This window comes from Cherax quadricarinatus, chromosome 34, assembly GCF_038502225.1.
Source record: "Cherax quadricarinatus isolate ZL_2023a chromosome 34, ASM3850222v1, whole genome shotgun sequence".
NCBI lineage: Eukaryota > Metazoa > Arthropoda > Malacostraca > Decapoda > Parastacidae > Cherax > Cherax quadricarinatus.
Window position 1 is genome coordinate 26,251,756 of NC_091325.1, and position 21,535 is coordinate 26,273,290.

At 41.2% G+C, this 21,535-nt stretch overlaps 1 protein-coding gene across 3 annotated transcripts in view; it reads right to left on the bottom strand.

The window, feature by feature from the left end:
* The window catches only part of LOC128693799 (putative mediator of RNA polymerase II transcription subunit 12), a 369,550-nt gene that overhangs the window by 168,380 nt on the left and 179,635 nt on the right, over positions 1-21,535 (bottom strand). For all 3 annotated transcript variants that reach the window (XM_070091239.1, XM_070091237.1, XM_070091238.1), the window contains exon 6: positions 14,484-14,642. In XM_070091239.1, the coding sequence (XP_069947340.1) occupies positions 14,484-14,642 (159 nt within the window). The remainder of the gene's footprint in view (positions 1-14,483; positions 14,643-21,535) is intronic.

Consider the following 21,535-nt stretch of genomic DNA (forward strand, 5'->3'; position numbering starts at 1 on the left):
ATGGTGAGGCTGCCAGCTCGGACCACAAGGCAGCTGAAAAATATGTGCATGAATTCCAGGAGTACATAGAGGCTGAAGGACTGAAACCTGAACAAGTGTTCAATTGTGACGAAACAGGCCTCTTTTGGAAGAAAATGCCAAAGAGGACCTTCATTACACAAGAGGAAAAGGCAATGCCAGGACAAAAGCCTATGAAAGACAGGCTGACGCTAATGTTCTGTGCTAATGCTAGTGGGGATTTCAAAGTGAAGCCATTACTAGTGTACCATTCTGAAAATCCCAGAGTGTTCAGGAAAAACAATGTTATGAAGAGTAAATTGTGTGTGTTTTGGAAATCTAATAGTAAGGCATGGGTCACGAGGGAAATTTTCGTCGAGTGGTTCAATGAAGTGTTTGGCCCTAGTGTGAAGGAGTATCTCCTGGAAAAGAAATTGGATCTCAAGTGCCTGCTAGTAATGGACAATGCACCTGCTCATCCTCCAAACTTGGATGACCTAATTTTCGAGGAGTTTGGGTTCATCACAGTAAAGTTCTTGCCCTCGAATACCACTCCTCTCCTCCAACCCATGGACCAGCAGGTTATTGCAAACTTTAAAAAACTCTACACGAAAGCAATGTTTCACAGGTGCTTGACTGTGACCACAGACACTCACTTGACCCTTAGGGAAGTTTGGAGAGAACACTTCAGCATCCTCCACTGCATAACCCTTATAGGTATTGCTTGGGAGGGAGTGACTACCAGGACTTTGAACTCTGCCTGGAGAAAATTGTGGCCAGATTGTGTCGACAAGAGGGATTTTGAAGAATTTGGGACTGACCCTAATGAGCCTATGTCTGTTGTAAAATCAATTGTGGCACTGGGGAGTTCCATGAGGTTGGATGTGAGTTTGGAGGATGTGGAAGAATTGATGGAAGACCACAATGAAGAGCTCATCACTGAGGAGCTGCAAGAGCTTCAGCAGGAAGAGCAACACATCGCAGCTCAGAATCTTGCTGCAGAGGAGGAGAAAGAGAGATGGAAGAAGGTGCCTTCTTCAGAAATTAAAGATATTTTTACTATGTGGGGTAAGATGGAAAGCTTTATGGAGAAACATCACCCTAACAAGGTTGTTGCAAGCCAGGTTGGCAACATGTACAGTGACAAAGTCTTGGGCCATTTTAGGGAAGTGTTAAAGAGACACCAGAAACAGAGCTCTCTAGACAGTTATTTTGTGAGACAGGACTCCAGTGACTCTCAAGGTGGTCCTAGTGGCATTAAGAAACAGAGAAGAGAAGCAACCCCAGAAAAGCAAATGGTACCTGAGGTGCTGATGGAAGGGATTTCCCTTCCAAACTATAAACAATCCACTCTCTCTCCTCCTCCAGTCTCCCATACACTAAGAAGAATCTCCAATAAAGGTAAGTGTTATGCTGTTAATGTTTCATTCATCATTTCCCATTGTATTGTTTATGTACTACATGCATATTTCATGTTAAAAAAAATTTTGTTTTAATACTTATGGGTGTCAGGAACGGATTAATTGTATTTACATTATTTCTTATGGGGAAAATTGATTCGTAAATCGTAAATTCCGTTTATAGTAACGGCTCCAGGAACTGATTAATTACGAACAACGAGGGACCACTGTACTTTTGGCCACGTATGGCAACTGACATTTCAGAGTATGTTAAGAAATGTAGTGTTTGCATGCAGCATAAAGGAAATGTCAATGGTCCTAATCCAATCCAGGTGTATCCAACCACTAGTGAACCGTGGGAAAGAGTTGCGCTAGATTTGTTAACCAATTTTAAATGTTCCCTCCAAGGCAACAAACATCTGTGTGTTATGGTAGACCATTTCACCAGATATTGTGAGTTAATTCCTATTGCAGATAAGACTGCAGAGACAGTAGCTAAAGCGTTTAAAGAACGCATTATCTGCAGGCATACCACCCCTAAGTCCTTAGTAACAGATAATGGAGGTGAATTCTGTAATGAGATTCTTGAAAATTTGTGTACCTTGTACAAGATCTCTAAATCCACCATTGTTCCTCATCATCCTGCCAGCAATGGGTTAGCTGAACGAACCAATAAGAAAGTACTTGATGTCTTGAGAGCCACTATCAGCCCCAATAGTGAAACTTGGGATGAAGTTATACCAGATGTTCAATGTGCCATAAATTCTGCTTACAATGCTTCCATAGGCGATACTCCACATTATGCATTGTATGGTGTAGACAAGCGTTTACCCTATGAGTTGTTATATTCCACTCCAAAACCCAATTACAACCCTGATGACTTCATAGCAACTCGTACCAGCATAGCTCAGAGTGTTTTTAGAAGAATCCGTGAAACACTTCATAAATCAACAGCAGAATTTACTAGAGTAACTAATAGCCGTGCTAAGCCGTCAAAAGTTAAAGTAGGTTCAAGAGTAATGCTGACCAATTTCAACAAAACATCCGCAATGCCTAAGCTCGATCAAAAGTTTGTTGGCCCTTATCGAGTTGTTGAACATATCACTGGCAATAAGTACAAGGTTAGAGAAATTAGTACTGGTAAGTACAAAGAATCGCATTTAGACCATATGAAATTAGTATGCGATGTTGATGATATTGCTACCCATACTAATGTGACAGATGCTGAAAATCCTCTTGACTCTGTACCCTCTACCTCAAATACTCAGTCAGATAATCAACTTGAATGTCGTTACTCCTTGCATACTCGACAAGTAATGAGAAACCCACAAGTATCTTTTGTAGATACTCATTCAGATCTCCCTCAGTCAAGGCATGTGTTAGCCATTGCAGAGGAATTTGATCCTCAAAGAGATGATAACCATTCTGCATATCTAAGCCTCACCCTAGCAGAATTGGGTTTAAATGTACATAGTCTGTATAATTAGATGTCCGAGATGAATGAAATTGTCAACTGTGTGTTTTGTTATTAACTGATCAGTTTTTCAAAAAAAAAATTTCTTTCATGTTCACGTTCCCTCCAAATTCTGAGAACTTAACAGTAATGATCTGTGTGCACCAGATTTGCCTTTGCTGTTAATTTCACCTTGTATATATATTTATTCTTCCTCAGAATCCGTAGAGTGCATGAATACAGATCGATCGATCAATTCCATCCTATATTATACCATGATTTGTTCTTATAATTTGTAATGCATTACGTTAAAACTCATTATGTTAACATCCATTATGATACCATCCATTAGTTCTAAGTTACATATGTCTTTGTTATTGTATAGAATCAGCCCAGAACCACCTGCCTGTTCAGCCTATAGCATAGTAGTGTATGTCGAGACGAGATACGTAACATAACCGAGCTGTCAGCATAGTTGCTGATCCCCTTACATGTGTTGTATAGCTTAGCTGAGTATCATAGTACCATCCATGTGTTTATATAGAAGATCCCTATTAGGCCTAGTGTTGTATGACGTCACGGGATGTGGCATGAGTTAGTGGGATGTGCTACCTCGCTCTCAGTCCACGCTTAGACATACAACAGGCAAGCAGGCAGGCCGGGCCCCTTCCCTTACCACAGTCTGACAATATATAGCGTTACCATCCACAAGTGTGTTTATCTTCAACCATCATATCTCCTTCCGAACCCCCACGACACCTCTAACTACCCTCCCTCTAACTACCCTCTCTCTAGCTACCCTCTCTCTAACTACCCTCCCTCTAGCTACCCTCCCTCTAACTACCCTCCCAATAACTACCCTCCCTCTAACTACCCTCTCTCTAACTACCCTCCCTCTAACTACCCTCTCTCTAGCTACCCTCCCAATAACTACCCTCCCTCTAACCACCCTCTCTCTAACTACCCTCCCTCTAACTACCCTCTCTCTAGCTACCCTCCCTCTAACTACCCTCTGTCTAACTACCCTCTCTCTACCTACCCTCCTTCTAACTACCGTCTCTCTAGTTACCCTCCCAATAACTACCCTCCCTCTAACTACCCTCTAACTACCCTCCCTCTAACTACCCTCTCTCTAGCTACCCTCCCAATAACTACCCTCCCTCTAACTACCCTCTCTCTACTCTCCCTCTGACGACATTCCGTTTAACTTCTCCCTCTATTACCCTCACCTCTACATTCGCTCTCTCTTACTCCCCTTCCTCTCTGTCTCTAATTCCCCTCCCTCTCTTTAACTCCCTTTACCTGGAGAGAGTTCCGGGGGTCAACGCCCCCGCGGCCCGGTCTGTGACCAGGCCTCCTGGTGGATCAGAGCCTATCCTTTAAATCTCTTCACTGTAATTCCTCCTTATAAGTTTTGTTGAAAATAAGAAAAAGTTTTGGAGTGAGATTAACAAGTTAAGAAAGCCTAGAGAACAAATGGATTTGTCAGTTAAAAATAGGAGAGGAGAGTTATTAAATGGAGAGTTAGAGGTATTGGGAAGATGGAAGGAATATTTTGAGGAATTGTTAAATGTTGATGAAGATAGGGAAGCTGTGATTTCGTGTATAGGGCAAGGAGGAATAACATCTTGTAGGAGTGAGGAAGAGCCAGTTGTGAGTGTGGGGGAAGTTCGTGAGGCAGTAGGTAAAATGAAAGGGGGTAAGGCAGCCGGGATTGATGGGATAAAGATAGAAATGTTAAAAGCAGGTGGGGATATAGTTTTGGAGTGGTTGGTGCAATTGTTTAATAAATGTATGGAAGAGGGTAAGGTACCTAGGGATTGGCAGAGAGCATGCATAGTTCCTTTGTATAAAGGCAAAGGGGATAAAAGAGAGTGCAAAAATTATAGGGGGATAAGTCTGTTGAGTGTACCTGGTAAAGTGTATGGTAGAGTTATAATTGAAAGAATTAAGAGTAAGACGGAGAATAGGATAGCAGATGAACAAGGAGGCTTTAGGAAAGGTAGGGGGTGTGTGGACCAGGTGTTTACAGTGAAACATATAAGTGAACAGTATTTAGATAAGGCTAAAGAGGTCTTTGTGGCATTTATGGATTTGGAAAAGGCGTATGACAGGGTGGATAGGGGGGCAATGTGGCAGATGTTGCAAGTGTATGGTGTAGGAGGTAGGTTACTGAAAGCAGTGAAGAGTTTTTACGAGGATAGTGAGGCTCAAGTTAGAGTATGTAGGAAAGAGGGAAATTTTTTCCCAGTAAAAGTAGGCCTTAGACAAGGATGTGTGATGTCACCGTGGTTGTTTAATATATTTATAGATGGGGTTGTAAGAGAAGTAAATGCGAGGGTCTTGGCAAGAGGCGTGGAGTTAAAAGATAAAGAATCACACACAAAGTGGGAGTTGTCACAGCTGCTCTTTGCTGATGACACTGTGCTCTTGGGAGATTCTGAAGAGAAGTTGCAGAGATTGGTGGATGAATTTGGTAGGGTGTGCAAAAGAAGAAAATTAAAGGTGAATACAGGAAAGAGTAAGGTTATGAGGATAACAAAAAGATTAGGTGATGAAAGATTGAATATCAGATTGGAGGGAGAGAGTATGGAGGAGGTGAACGTATTCAGATATTTGGGAGTGGACGTGTCAGCGGATGGGTCTATGAAAGATGAGGTGAATCATAGAATTGATGAGGGAAAAAGAGTGAGTGGTGCACTTAGGAGTCTGTGGAGACAAAGAACTTTGTCCTTGGAGGCAAAGAGGGGAATGTATGAGAGTATAGTTTTACCAACGCTCTTATATGGGTGTGAAGCGTGGGTGATGAATGTTGCAGCGAGGAGAAGGCTGGAGGCAGTGGAGATGTCATGTCTGAGGGCAATGTGTGGTGTGAATATAATGCAGAGAATTCGTAGTTTGGAAGTTAGGAGGAGGTGCGGGATTACCAAAACTGTTGTCCAGAGGGCTGAGGAAGGGTTGTTGAGGTGGTTCGGACATGTAGAGAGAATGGAGCGAAACAGAATGACTTCAAGAGTGTATCAGTCTGTAGTGGAAGGAAGGCGGGGTAGGGGTCGGCCTAGGAAGGGTTGGAGGGAGGGGGTAAAGGAGGTTTTGTGTGCAAGGGGCTTGGACTTCCAGCAGGCATGCGTGAGCGTGTTTGATAGGAGTGAATGGAGACAAATGGTTTTTAATACTTGACGTGCTGTTGGAGTGTGAGCAAAGTAACATTTATGAAGGGATTCAGGGAAACCGGCAGGCCGGACTTGAGTCCTGGAGATGGGAAGTACAGTGCCTGCACTCTGAAGGAGGGGTGTTAATGTTGCAGTTTAGAAACTGTAGTGTAAAGCACCCTTCTGGCAAGACAGTGATGGAGTGAATGATGGTGAAAGTTTTTCTTTTTCGGGCCACCCTGCCTTGGTGGGAATCGGCCGGTGTGATAATAAATAAATAAAGTTCTGCCCTTTCAAGCTCTTCCTTTACCTTCTCTCTCTCTCTCTCTCTCTCTCTCTCTCTCTCTCTCTCTCTCTCTCTCTCTCTCTCTCTCTCTCTCTCTCTCTCTCTCTCTCTCTCTCTCTCTCTCTCTCTCTCTCCCTCTCTCTCTCTCTCTCTCTTCATTCACCTTCCTCTAATTCCTACATCTATTCCCCCCTTCTTACCTCTCCCTCCTTTTATTCCCTCCCTCTACTTCCTTCTTTTCATAGTTCTCTTCCCTCCTCCTCACTCCCGGTCTACATATTCTTCCTTCTTCCTCACCAACTTTTCACCTTTTTTCCCTTGGTTTATGTTTTTTTTTTTTTTTTTTTTTTTTTTTACACAGTGTTTGACAAGGTTAAGGATCCCTAGGTTTATTGACAAGCTATTTACAGGTTAAGGATTCCTTACTTTATTGGCAAGCTAAGAGCTGTTACCTACATCAGCTCATTTGAAAGCATTTTTATTGTTATGAGACATACAAGTAGGGAACAGGATGAAGTTGGAGCCATCTGTGGGCCAGCATTTTCATTTGATCAACTGACTTTATCTCGTTGACATCATTATGCTGTACGAATGTGTTCCATACTCGAGTCATCCTGGGTATGTATGATCTCAGATGGAGTGATGTTCTGGAGAAGGGTACAGCCAGAGTGAAGTTGCTGCTTTCTGCCCGTCTTGTGGCATAAAAGCTTGTTTCACGCTGTCCTCGAAGTGGATCCAAGTGTGGTATTTTGACAATATTGGCCTTGTACATAACAGTAAGGCCACCCACATCCCTCCTATGTTGAAGGCTCTGCTGAAATGACAGATCTATCCAGGATGGGTCCAGGCGAGAGATGAGACGTCTTGCTCTGTTCTCTACTCTGTCAAGCAGTCGCAGATGGGAGGGGGGGCAGGCAAACCAAGAAAGTGGAGCATACTCAAGGTGTGAGCATACTTGTGCCTCGAACAGGATCTTGCAACCCCTACTGTCAAGCAGATGCGAGATACGGCGAAGTGCTGTAAGCTTCCTGGCTGCCTTGTTTGCAAGATTTACAACATGGTTCTTCATGGTTAGTTTGGAGTCAAATTTCACCCCAAGGATATCAACTTCTTCTCCAGGCCAGGTGCCAACACCCTCCCATTCATCCTTACTACTGCACCAGCATTACCATCATGGTGCCTAGAGACGATCATCATTTGCGTTTTCTCAGATGCAAATGTTACTTGCCATCTATTTCCCCAAGCTGATATAGCTCTCAGCTGGTGATTGATGTAGCTTAGAGCAGCTGGCATTTCTTCTCTTGGATAAGTGAATGTCAGTGTACAGTCGTCTGCATATGCATGTGATTCTGGGATGAGATGAAGAAGGTCGTTAAAGTAGACATTCCATAACAATGGACCCAGCACGCTTCCTTGTGGAACACTTGCCCCAATAGGATGTCTTGCTGATTCCGTTCTATATTTATAAAAAAGAAAATGGAAGCGGTTTGATTAAACCTGTTTCTTAAATATAAGAAATTGTCATAAAATAAAATCTGACCATTAGAAAAGCATTTGGGTGTCCCGTGGCTCGATCGCAAGCGCACTCACCTCACACACTGAGGTCCGGAGTTCGAATCTTCTCCGGTAAGGCTGGAAAACATTAGTGACGTGTTTCCATAAGACACCTGCTGTTCCTGTTCACCCATCAGTAAAATGGGTACCTGGGTGTTAGTCGACTGGTGTGGGTCGCATCCTGGGACAAAACTGACCTACGTTGCCCGAAATGCTCAGCATAACAAGGGACTTTCTATACAGTAGTATGTCTTTGATGTCAGCTTGACCTGTATACCTTGTACATGTACTTTTAGTAAATAATGATTTATTATTATTATTATTATTATTATTATTATTATTATTTGAATATATTTTTAGAGATTTTTTTCAAAAGCTTTTATTTTTTTTAACAAATATTAATAATATTTTACTATTACAACAGACACTGACATGACTATAAATGTCAATAATGTGTAACTTTACCATTAATTTCTAAAGCAAAGTGATGTTAATTTTCAAGACATTTTGTAAGACAGTTTTTAACATATTAATCGAAAAAGTAACAGTTCGCTACAGAAAAAAAGAAATCAATATACTTTACATTATTTAAAGAGACAATTTTACGAAACATTAACAAAAAGTATCTCTGAATGGAAAAATTCCTAAAATTTCAAAAAATATGATGGACAATAAAATTTCTGCACTAACATTTACCTCAAAGATTATCATCAGTGATTGTCTTGTGTGTTGTTCAACTCTCAATGTCTGGAATATAGAGCCCATTAAAAATAGCTTTGAAGATTGAGACACTTATGCAGCATATGGGAATCTTTATTCAGGAAACGTTTCGCCACACAGTGGCTTCATCAGTCCAATACAAAGAGGAAGGCGTAAGGAGAGGAGGAGTATGACTCCAGGTTGAGGGACTGATTACCTCATACTCCTCCTCTCCTTACGTCTTCCTCTTTGTATTGGACTGATGAAGCCACTGTGTGGCGAAACGTTTCCTGAATAAAGATTCCCATATGCTGCATAAGTGTCTCAATCTTCAACTTGTCGGTTTTTCAAACCATTCATCACAAAAATAGCTTTCTAAAATGTCCATTTACGGGTTACAATATCTAGTTTCATTACTTTACTTTGGGAACATTCGCCAGTGTTTTAAATTTAAAGCCAACTGGCAGAAAGATTCTCAAGATATCATCCTAAGTACTTAAACACCATAAGATATCTTCCGTCGAGTCATGAGTATCTCAGCGTCAACTGAAAAATCTAAATCTAACGGAATGAGCACAGATGAATGGTTCAGAAAACCGACAGGAAGATGAGTATTTTTACGGGGAAAACGTTTCGCCAATCAGAGGCTTCCTCAGTCCAGTACGGAGAAGAATGGTTGAAGATCAGAAGGAGTTTGGGATAATCAGTCCCTCAGTCTGGAGTCGATGTGACCAGTCCATCAATCTTGATAAGAATATATGTGTGGAGAAGGACTTGAACCCCAAATACCTAGTGTCAGACCATATTGCCAACCACCACTGATTCTTTAAAAATCTGATATTGTTACAGTGGACAAATTTGGACTCACTCACATGTGACTCGGTCTCTAAGTGCTGTACCTCTCCTCTCTCTCTCGGGCTCCAGTATATAAGTTTCTTTCCTCTTGCATCTGCTTAAGATAGATAAAACTGTGGGAATGAACACATACTGCATCACAGCTAAGGAATCGAACGAACATCAAGGGTAAGGGACCGAGAACTTATTACTGCTAAGGGACCAAACACCTTCTATCAAGGCTAGGGTTCGAAACACCTTAAAATTACCTCACTACTTCAGCATCATAGTGAGAAATTCTGCTGTGCAAGCTGAATATCTAATGAATAAAGATACCTAGGTGTTGCACATGTGTCTTATTCATCATCATGAAGAACTCAGCTGGTCCAGGCCTAACGTCAACAAATGAGACAGATTCAGTTTTTTTTTTTTTTTTACACAGGGTTTGACAAGGTTAAGGATCCCTAGATTTATTGACAAGCTATTTACAGGTTAAGGATTCCTAACTTTACTGGCAAGCTAAGAGCTGTTACCTACATCAGCTCAGTTGTACATCAGCTGCAATCACATACGTAGCTGATGAAGCAGGAACATTATCAGCTAAAAAACAAAGTCAGCTGCAGGTTTGTGTATCAGTCAGTGGTAAGAGTATCGGTGATTTGAAAATAATATTGCATATGACGCTGGTATTGGAGACAACTGACAAGTGACAGGTGCTGATTGTGGTGATTGTGACTAAGTTCGTGATTGTAGTGACGTGTCGATTATACTGGAAATGTCGCTAAGTAATGTTGGTGGTGGAGAAGAGAGGTTCTAAAGTGTAATATCACCTAGAATATATTCACAGAAAAATAGCTTAATGTTCTGTACAAAGTAAGGCTCCTATATTACTTCAGAAATAGAGCTACAGTTAAGAGTTAAACAGAAAAAAAATCAAATAAAACAAGGAATGTTTATTTACTATATAGTAAATTTGATCAGTATACCGCGGAGCTACGTGGTTCTGTAGGACTTATGTTGTGAACGAAAAGTTACGTATACTTTCTATACTTGCTTAAAATAATGCATCATTTAGAGAAAGACCGACTTTCACTATTAAATATCATAATTTTTGAGACTGGGATCTTGCAAGATCCCAGTCTCAAAAATTACCCTTATTTATTTTATATAACCTAAAATATACTAATTCTTGTATCATTTACTAGAAGAAAAATATTTCTCCATCAACCTCCTGCGACTAAGAAGACCAAGAGGCTTCATTGCGATGAGCTTAAGATTTATGAAGGAAGCTTTCCTTTCAATATATATAACTTTAATTCTCCTACTGCTAAGCTTAATTATATTGACTATAAAACATGCGCTGGATCAGAAATCATTATTGTGGGAAACTACAATGTTAGACATAAAATATGTCTGTGGAGGCGTCATTGATCTTTGTCTTTATTTTAACATTGCCTTTACCAGTCTTATATTGCAACAAATATATCATCAAAATACTTCCTAATGTTGGTAATACTCTCCTCCCTGGTGTGATATACAAATGGATATGCTGTCATATTACCCCTGTGCAACGTGTTAACTTTATGGCTCATGATGAGAGTGAGATCATTATTATGAATATCCCTCCGCCATGATCTTAAAAATGATCTTGTTAGTGACATTTAAAATTCTTTAGATCCACCTGGACAGTCACTCTACCTCCAAGTTCCACCTGGACAGTCACTCTACCTCCAAGTTCCACCTGGACAGACACTCTACCTCCAAGTTCCACCTGGAAAGACACTCTACCTCCAAGTTCCACCTGGACAGCCACTCTACCTCCAAGCTCCACCTGGACAGACACCTTACCTTCAAGCTTCACCTGGACAGACACCTTACCTTCAAGCTCCATCTGGACAGACACCTTACCTTCAAGCTCCACCTGGACAGACACCTTACTTTCAAGCTCCATCTGGACAGACACCTTACCTTCAAGCTCCACCTGGACAGACACCTTACCTTCAAGCTCCACCTGGACAGACACCTTACTTTCAAGCTCCACCTGGACAGACACCTTACCTTCAAGCTCCACCTGGACAGACACCTTACCTTCAAGCTCCACCTGGACAGACACCTTACTTTCAAGCTCCACCTGGACAGACACCTTACCTTCAAGCTCCGCCTGGACAGACACCTTACCTTCAAGCTCCACCTGGACAGACACCTTACATTCAAGCTCCATCTGGACAGACACCTTACCTTCAAGCTCCACCTGGACAGACACTCAAGCCTCCAAGGTCAACTTCCACATATAATCATACCTAATATATTGATCATAAACTTTTGATAACAAAAGGTACCGCTGGAAGAGTAGGCCTAATTTTGGGTAAAAAGATGTCACCCCCTGAAACACTCAAATATGTCGTTGCATCTAAAATTGACACCTTAATTACAAGTTATTTTCTATCACCCATGAATGCCTTTAATTCCATGAAGGATAATTTTAACAAGCTCGTGTCAGAAGCCAGATAATGGTAGAAATTTAAATACAGGAGTCAAAGCACATCTTTTGGAGATACCTTCAAAAACATAATAGAATGTAAAGTGGTAAAGGCTTATGTCCTCCGGTAGAGAGCAGAGCACAACAATGGGATGTCCTCCAGGAAAGAGCAGAGTACAACAATGGGATGTCCTCCAGTCGAGAGCAGAGTACAACAATGCGATGTCCTCCAGGAAAGAGCTGAGTAAAACAATGCGATGTCCTCCAGGAAAGAGCAGAGTACAACAATGGGATGTCCTCCAGGAGGGAGCAGAGCACAACAGTGGGATGTCCTCCAGGTGGGAGCAGAGTACATCAATGGAATGTCCTCCAGGAAGGAGCAGAGTACAACAATGGGATGTCCTCCAGTAGAGAGTAGAGTACAACAATGGGATGTCCTCCAGTAGAGAGCAGAGCACTACAATGGGATGTCCTCCAGTAGAGAGTAGAGTACAACAATGGAATGTCCTCCAGTAGAGAGTAGAGTACAACAATGGAATGTCCTCCAGTGGAGAGCACAGTACAACAATGTGATGTCCTCCAGTAGAAAGCAGAGTACAACAATGGGATCTCCTCCAGGAAAGAGCAGAGTACAACAATGGGATGTCCTTCCAGTAGAGAGCAGAGTACAACAATGGGATCTCCTCCAGGAAAGAGCAGAGTACAACAATGGGATGTCCTTCCAGTAGAGAGCAGAGTACAACAATGAGATGTCCTTCCAGTAGAGAGCAGAGTACAACAATGGGATCTCCTCCAGGAAAGAGCAGAGTACAACAATGGGATGTCCTTCCAGTAGAGAGCAGAGTACAACAATGGGATGTCCTTCCAGTAGAGAGCAGAGTACAACAATGGGATCTCCTCCAGGAAAGAGCAGAGTACAACAATGGGATGTCCTTCCAGTAGAGAGCAGAGCACAACAATGGGATCTCCTCCAGGAAAGAGCAGAGTACAACAATGGGATGTCCTTCCAGTAGAGAGCAGAGTACAACAATGGGATCTCCTCCAGGAAAGAGCAGAGTACAACAATGGGATGTCCTTCCAGTAGAGAGCAGAGTACAACAATGGGATCTCCTCCAGGAAAGAGCAGAGTACAACAATGGGATGTCCTTCCAGTAGAGAGCAGAGTACAACAATGGGATCTCCTCCAGGAAAGAGCAGAGTACAACAATGGGATGTCCTTCCAGTAGAGAGCAGAGTACAACAATGGGATCTCCTCCAGGAAAGAGCAGATTACAACAATGGGATGTCCTTCCAGTAGAGAGCAGAGTACAACAATGGGATCTCCTCCAGGAAAGAGCAGAGTACAACAATGGGATGTCCTTCCAGTAGAGAGCAGAGTACAACAATGGGATCTCCTCCAGGAAAGAGCAGAGTACAACAATGGGATGTCCTTCCAGTAGAGAGCAAAGTACAACAATGGGATGTCATTTATAATATGAAGACAATAATACAAAGTGATCTTAAACTGAGCTTCTTTGATTGACATGAGTCAGTCCAGATATTATCATTCTATCGTGCAGTAAGAGCCACATGTCAATGGTGCATTCATAAAATCATCAGACAGAGATGTCACTACTGTCCTAAGTTATAGGCAAGAATGGGAGTTCGTACCACCAGCTGATGTTCACCTCACTGAATATTAACGTTGCAGAAAATTTATTGTCACGTCTTACAACATTGTGCATTGAAATGTAAAAACAATCAATCAAGAATTCAGAGACAACCCACAGGTAAAATGTTCAGAAATTTTCACTGTATTTTACTACCAGCAACTTGTGATAGTTACTGTAACTCGCCTAAATATAACTATAACTTGCTAAATAGTGAACATTGTAACTAACTGATAACTATAAACTACGTCCTAACCTATGCTTGTAAAAAACTCTTAAAATATTTTTCTCAAGTCAATAAATTTATATATAGTTAATTACCTTTTTATCTTGCTTAGTTAATGAAAATATTGTGGCTCAGCTCCTGGATCCATTATGTGTGGCTCAGCCCTTGGACCCATTATGTGTGGCTCAGCCCCTGGACCCATTATGTGTGGCTCAGCCCCTGGACCCATTATATGTGTGACTGTAATGTTTTGACTACTGTGCACAGGATGTGTATGTGATGCCTATCGACCACAGGATGGGTATGTGATGACAACCGCCCACAGGGTGGGTATGTGATGACCACAGCTCACAGGATGGGTATGTGATGGCTACAGCTCACAGGAATGGTATGTGATAACTACTGCCCACAGGATAGGTATGTGATGACTGCCACCAACAGGATGGGTATGTGATGACTACAGCTCACAAGACGAGTAGTGTAGGTCGTAGAATGTCATAGACTAAATTATATGGTATAAACTATATGGTATAAACATAAGCTCACAGGATAGCTATAACTATCAGTCTGATGCACAAATAACAAGATTGATAGAATAGATACGTACAGGCCTAATTTTTGCGTATCTCCCTGCCCAGCCTAATTTTTATAAATTAGGTTGGAAGCCTAATTTATGAAAATTATTTCAAACCGTAAATGAACCAGAAAATTCCTTTTCCTTCAGGATATTATGTAAGTCTGGAATTAGCCTCACCTCTTTAGATCCTCCACAAGCGAGGTGAGATACATATTCTTGGCTCGCTCTTCCTCCAGCATCCTGCGTGTGTTGTGAGCCTCCTCCTCCAGCAGCTCCAGGTCAAGGGAACGTACCAGCCGGGGATCCCCTCGCCCAGTTCGACCCGGCAGACTACGTCTGATACAAAAGGAAGAAGCAAGGACATGAGTAGTAGTACAGGAGAGTAACTCGCACTTCTACCACCAGGTAAGATTTGTTAGGAAACAGGAAAAGTGTTTCCTGACACGGGTCTTAGTTATACGTTGACCCGCAGCTGGAGCTGTTGGTCATTTGACCGAGGCCTTACCGGTCTACCCTTTTAAAAATTAAGGTTACAGTTATGACAAGAGCAGATTTGATCGTTCCCTGGCCACGCTCATCACATCCATGACAGACGTGTTGCGGCCTAGTTTTAATTTACCTGTGGTTAAATTTACATTCTTATAGGTTTACGTAACCTAACCCAGCCTAACATAAACCACACTAATCTAACCCAATTCAACCTAACCTAAAGTAGCCCAACATAGCTTAACCTAATCCAGCCTAGTCTAACCTAACCCATCCTAGCTTAGCCTAATCAAACTTAACTTAACCTAGTGCAACCTAGCCTAACCTAACCCACCCTAGCTTAATCTAGCGTAGCCTAACCCAACCTAGCATAGCCTAACCCAACCTAGCTTAACCCAAGCCAACCTAACCTAACCTGATCCAACCTAGCCTAAAAAAAATCAGCTTACCTTAACCTAATCCTACCTGTCTTAACTTAATCCTACCTAACCTAACCCAGCCTAGACCTAACCTAACCAAAACTTGCTTAGGCTAATCGAACCTAACCTAATCCAACCCAACCTAGCCTAATCTAATCTAGCCAAACCATACCCAACCTAAGCTAAATTAAACTAACCTGAAATCAAGGAAATATCATTCCTAAACTTCAGAAATTAGGGGAAGCATTTACAAATTAATTTACAGAATACTGATAGTGGAAAGAGTGACAGGATGAACTAAGTAAGAATAATAATAATAATAATAATAATAATAATAATAATAATAATAATAATAATAATAATAATAATAATAATAATAACAATCCTTAATTCTACAAGTACATGTACAAGATACATAAGCCTAGTTGACATCAATGACATACTAAGATATAGAAAGCCCCTTATTTGCAAAGCATAACAAAGGGGCAAATTAGGTCAATTTTGTCCCAGGATGCGACCCACACCAGTCGACTAACACCCAAGTACCTATTTTACTGATAGGTGAATAGGGACAGCAGATGCCTTAAGGAAACATGTTCTGATGTTTCCAACCAAACCGGGGATCGACCCCTGGATCTCAGTGTGTGAGTTGAGTGCGCTAGTGATTGAGCTCTGGGACAATGATTGTTAGGGAAAAGTTCAACAAATTGGAGTAGCGAGCGAGTATATGGCGACAATAGTTTGATTGCCAGTCTGCTTGTTAAGGTAGGGCCAGTGTTTAGCTCCCGTTACCCCCCCCCCCCTTTCTCCACCGGGAAAGGTGACGTGTGGGGCTCCAACCAAATGGATAATCACTTGACTCACAGCTCCCAGCACAACTGTAAGTAAAAGCCTCTGCTCCTATTTTAGTGGATGTATTGGTTAAAAACTTCACTTTTAACCAATTCTAAGACGTAGTTCATTCTGCCTTGATTTCCATGTTTTGTTTTTAAATCCTCACCATTCTTTTAAATGCTTTACTTATCATGGAGAGTGATTTCTCAAGCAGTGGTTAACTTTTGTCTCTTTCTACCTTGGAATGTCAGCTTGGGTCATCTGGCAACCACAGAAGTAGTGTTGAAGGAGACAAACTTCACATGAGTTCTGGGACGTCACTTTTTATCTACATATCTGAGTGTAGCCAATCCCAGGCAACTACCCCTCATCTTTGTAGTGGTGAAAGACCTGCGTTCCTATCATCTTGACGGATTATTCAAGGCTAGAGACACTGTGACGAACTAGTCGTTGGGTTGTCACTCAACAGCTGTGACCCCTTTCTCCCACATCATCAGCAACCGCTACAATTTCTACAGTGCGCAGTGTCAACATCAACCAGACACCACAGTCTAACTGTACATATTAGTGTTGAATTCAAATATAATTTTTTTATTTAATATTTCATTTCTCTTTCACGTAGGATAAAAGTTCATATTTAAATGTTTTATATTTTCAATTATAACAATAAAGTGTTTATATTTGTATGTTTCTTTTTCTATTCATTAATTTTACCTAAGGAGGAGCCAGCCTTGGTAAGACCTACTAAAGATTTTACAGGGTTGAGTAAGCCTTCACAAGCGGCGACCTTGCCAGAATTACTCGACTGAATCAAGTTTGAACTCCATCTCGAATTTACCATTGGACCTTCATAGCTGCATACCACAGACGGCTACCACCAGCCATAAGTGATCATTCTCTATGGTAGGACTACAGTACAGGTATTTAAAAGATTTGGTGATTGTTATAGTCTCAATTTATTGTAAGTCAAGTCAAGGCAGGATATACTAGTTAATTCTGCCACCTATGTTTTTGAGCTTTAAACGATTTGGAGGAATAGACTCTAGGGACCCGAGACTTTCCAGTGACAAGCTGTTTCATTGAGTTATATTTATTATATCAAGGGAACTGTTGTAGGACACTCTTGATTTGTTGGTGAGAAGATTGGATAGTCAAGTGACCCCATTCAACTTACTGTTTGGTCGGAGCCGGCATAGAACCCTCCGTTTTCTTTGATACATACTGTTTAATCGAAGCAGGGATCGAACCCTCCGATTTATTTACAGTTTGAGTGGAGCAGGAATTGAACCCACCATTTTCTTTGATATATCTGTTTCATTTTCCCCTGGTAGTTTAAGTTATTCTTGCAAGCATGGAGGAATACCAATTTTGGATGAACACTGGGAGTAAGTTAGGAATAAAGGGGAAAATTTTAGAAGCTTTCATTATCACTAAGATCCAGGAAAGAATTTAAAGAGAAAGAATAGAAAGATAGAGAGAAGACAAAAAGGAGCGTGATAGACTTGATCATGAGGAGAGAGCTAAAATACGTGAGGAACAATTTAAATTAAGAGAACTTGAGGAAAGAGCAAAAGATAGAGAACTTTAGGAAAAAGCTAGAAAACGTGAGGAAAAAGCTAGAGAGAATGAGTTGTGAGAGAGACAGAAAGATAAAAAGTTAACTTTTTCACAATGGCAATTAGAGGAAGGAGTAATTGAACATCATACAGCTAGTCAACATAATGCAACACCTAATTTACCTCCCTTGACAGAGGGGGAAGACCTAACTTCATACATTATTAGGTTTGAAAATACCGCTACCCTCTGTGAATGGCCAGCTGACACCTGAGCTACCAGGTTAGGTATGTTATTTTCCGGTACAGCTTTGAATATCTATGCAACTTTGTTGCAGGATATCATATGTAATTATAACATACTTAAGAAGGCAATCCTTAAAGCAAACCAAAAGACCACAAATTCTTATAGGAAAGATTTCAGGTATGTCACCTTACAGCATGGCCAAAACTTTCAGCAGTTACAGGTAACACTCTTTCGTTTGTTCGACTTTTGGATAGAGAGCTCAGGAATTGATCACAGTTATGAATCTCTTAGAGATTTCATGGTTGCTGACCAGTTCCTGACAGCTCTTCCCCACCAGATACAAACATTCATTAGAGAACGTAACCTGATTAAAGCTGAGGAAGTTGATTAGGCCGCTGACTTGTATGCTGAGGCTCACAATTCCTATAAAGACCTAAAGGGATCGATTCCTAAGGGCAATGGTTCACCTGAACCAAAGGTTAAGAAGCCTACAGTAGAAAACAAATCAGCTATTATACCAACATGTCATCAGTGTGGTGGTACTGAACATAAACGTCCAGGTTGTCCTTCCAAAAAAATAGAGAAAGTTGACAGATGTTTTTTTGATGGTAATGACCAAACACCCTTCTGTTCAGGAACAGTTAATGGTATAAAAGTCTCAGCCATATTTCGTGACACTGGATGTACGTGCATCGTAATTTCGGACAAACTGTTCCCTAACTTTAAAACCTCTCGTGTGTCCTCTATTCTTTCAGACTACTTGGGTCGTGAAAATACTTTTCCTACAATACGTTGTTACTTGAAAACTAAATGGTTCACATGTTGGACTAATGCGGTACTAGCCCCAATTACTACTTGTTCTATAATAGTGGGTAACGTTAAATGTGCCATTCTTCCTTCGGGGGCGGATCTTTCATCACCACCCGTGGACCCAAGTTTTCCAGCTCCTCTTCTTTGCAATTTAAATAAGCCCCTTAACAATTCCGCACCGGAAGCTGCATTGTCTCATATGGTTCATTTGGGGGTAGAAACAGATGATACTGCTCTCGATAGTGAAGTAGCAGGATCACATGTCCACTCGTCAGGTGAAAGTAAGGGTATTGCCTCCGGCACTCTCAATGTCTTGACTTGGGCTCAGACCATAACCCCGGCTTCACCTACCTCCTCTTCTCCCACCATAAGTCCTTTCATTTTCCCAGATTTTATGTCCAAGGATGACTTTGTCATTTTACAGCAGGATTGCCCTTCACATCGGGATTGTCATAATCATGCTTTTAACAACAAAGTTATCCACGGGAGATACGTATCACATAAGTTTGAATATATTAATGGTACCTTATATAAATCTGTATTTAAATCTCATTCTTCAGTGATAGATTATTCCCTCCTTGTTGTTCCTAAACCATGCCGGGAGACTGTTCTTCAAATGGCTCATGATTTGTCGGTGACCAAACACTTGGCCTATCGTAAGACGTGGCACAAACTCAAGCACACTTATTTTTGGTCAAGCATGTACTCATAGGTTACAAAAAAGTATAGTTCTTGAAATAGGTGTCAGGTGCTTACTGCACAAAATACACACACACACTCCTATTTTCTGTATATTTATTAAATCTAAAACTTCCCTCCTGCAGAAACGAGATACTCCACCATACAGAAGGGATGTTTAGCCCTTGTGTGGGGTATTTCCAAACTTAAATTTTATTTACTGGGAAAAGATTCATTTTAGAGACCGATCACAAACCTTTGATATACCTAGAAATTTTAAGGGAAACCAACAGTCGCCTCTTGAGGTGGACATTGGCACTCCAAGCATTTAAGTTTCATATTGTGTATATCAATGGCTCATCCAATTATTTCTCTGACTGATTAAGTCGTGACAGTCAGTAGAAGATTTGGTACCTTACGCGACTTTCCCGGTTTAGAACTTTTTCCTCGCACATTCTTCTTATACTCCTTGACTATAAGTCTTGGTATGGGGGAGTGTGAGGGAAGAGTTCAACAGATAGGAGTAGCAAGCGAGTATATGGTGACGATAGTTTGATTGCCAATCTGCTTGTTAAGGTAGGGCCAGTGTTTAGCTCCCGCTACCCCCCCCCCCCTTTTCTCCACCCGGAAAGGTGACGTGTGGGGCTCCAACCAAATGGATAATCACTTGACTCACAGCTCCCAGCACAACTGTAAGTAAAAGCCTCTGCTCCTATTTTAGTGGATGTATTGGTTAAAAACTTCACTTTTAACCAATTCTAATACGTAGTTCATTCTGCCTTGATTTCCATGTTTGGCTTTTAAATCCTCACCATTCTATTAAATGCTTTATTTATCATGGAGAGTGATTTCTCAAGCAGTGGTTAACTTTTGTCTCTTTCAAGCTTGGAAAGTCAGCTTGGGTCATCTGGCAACTACAAAAATAATGTTGAAGGATACAAACTTCACATGAGTTCTGGGACGTCACTTTTTATCTACATATCTGAGTATAGCCAACCCCAGGCAACTACCCCTCATCTTTGTAGTGGTGAAAGACCTGCGTTCCTATCATCTTGACTGATTATTCAAGGCTAGAGACACTGTGACGAACTAGTCGTTGGGTTGTCACTCAACAGCTGTGACCCCTGTCCCCCACATCATCAGCAACCCCTACAATTTCTACAGTGCGCAGTGTCAACATCAACCAGACACCACAGTCTAACTGTACATATCAGCGTTGAATTCAAATGTCATTTTTTTTATTTCATTTTTCATATCTCCTTCACGTAGGATAAAAGTTCATATTTAAATGTTTTATATTTTCAATTATAACAATCAAGTGTTTATATTTGTATTTTAATTTTTTTTTATTCATTAATTTTCCTAAGGAGGAGCCAGCCTTGGTGAGACCTACTTAAGATATTACAGGGCTGAGTAAGCCTTCACAATTATTGATAATTGGAGGGAAGAATGGAACAACAAAATAGAAGGGCAACAAAAATATATAGAAACACAAATGTGCAAAGAAAAATGAGTATAAATGTTTTTGATCGTAAGTGCTTCTGGCGCAATACAGTTTTATGATGATGGTATTTACCTGCTTGTGTTGATCATACAACACTGAGCAAAGCAGTGTTGTACCAGTGTTACTGCTGGTACTGATCATAGAACACTGAACAAAGCAGTGTTGTACTAGTGTTACTGCTGGTACTGATCATGGAACACTGAGCCTAGCAGTGTTACTGCTGGTACTGATCATTGAACACTGAGCCTAGCAGGGTCATACAAGTGTTACTGCTGGTGCCGATTATAGAACACTGAGCCTAGCAGGGTTATACCAGCGTTACTGCAGGTACTGATCATAGAACACTGAGCCTAACAGGGTTATATCAGTGTTACTGCTGGTACTGATCATAGAAAAATGATCCTGACAGGGTTATATCAGTGTTAATGCAGGTACTAATCACAGAACACTGAGCCCAGCAGAGTTATAGCAGTCTTACTGCTGGTGCTGATCATAGAAGACTGAGCCTAGCAGGGTTATACTAGTGTTACTGCTAGTACTGATCATAGAGCACTGAGCCTAACAGGGTTATACCAGAGTTACTGTTGGTACTGATCATAGAACACTGTGCCTGGTAGCGTTATACAAGTGTTACTCCTGGTGCTGATCATAGACCACAGTGCCTAGCAGGGTTTTACCAGTGTTACAGCTGGTACTGA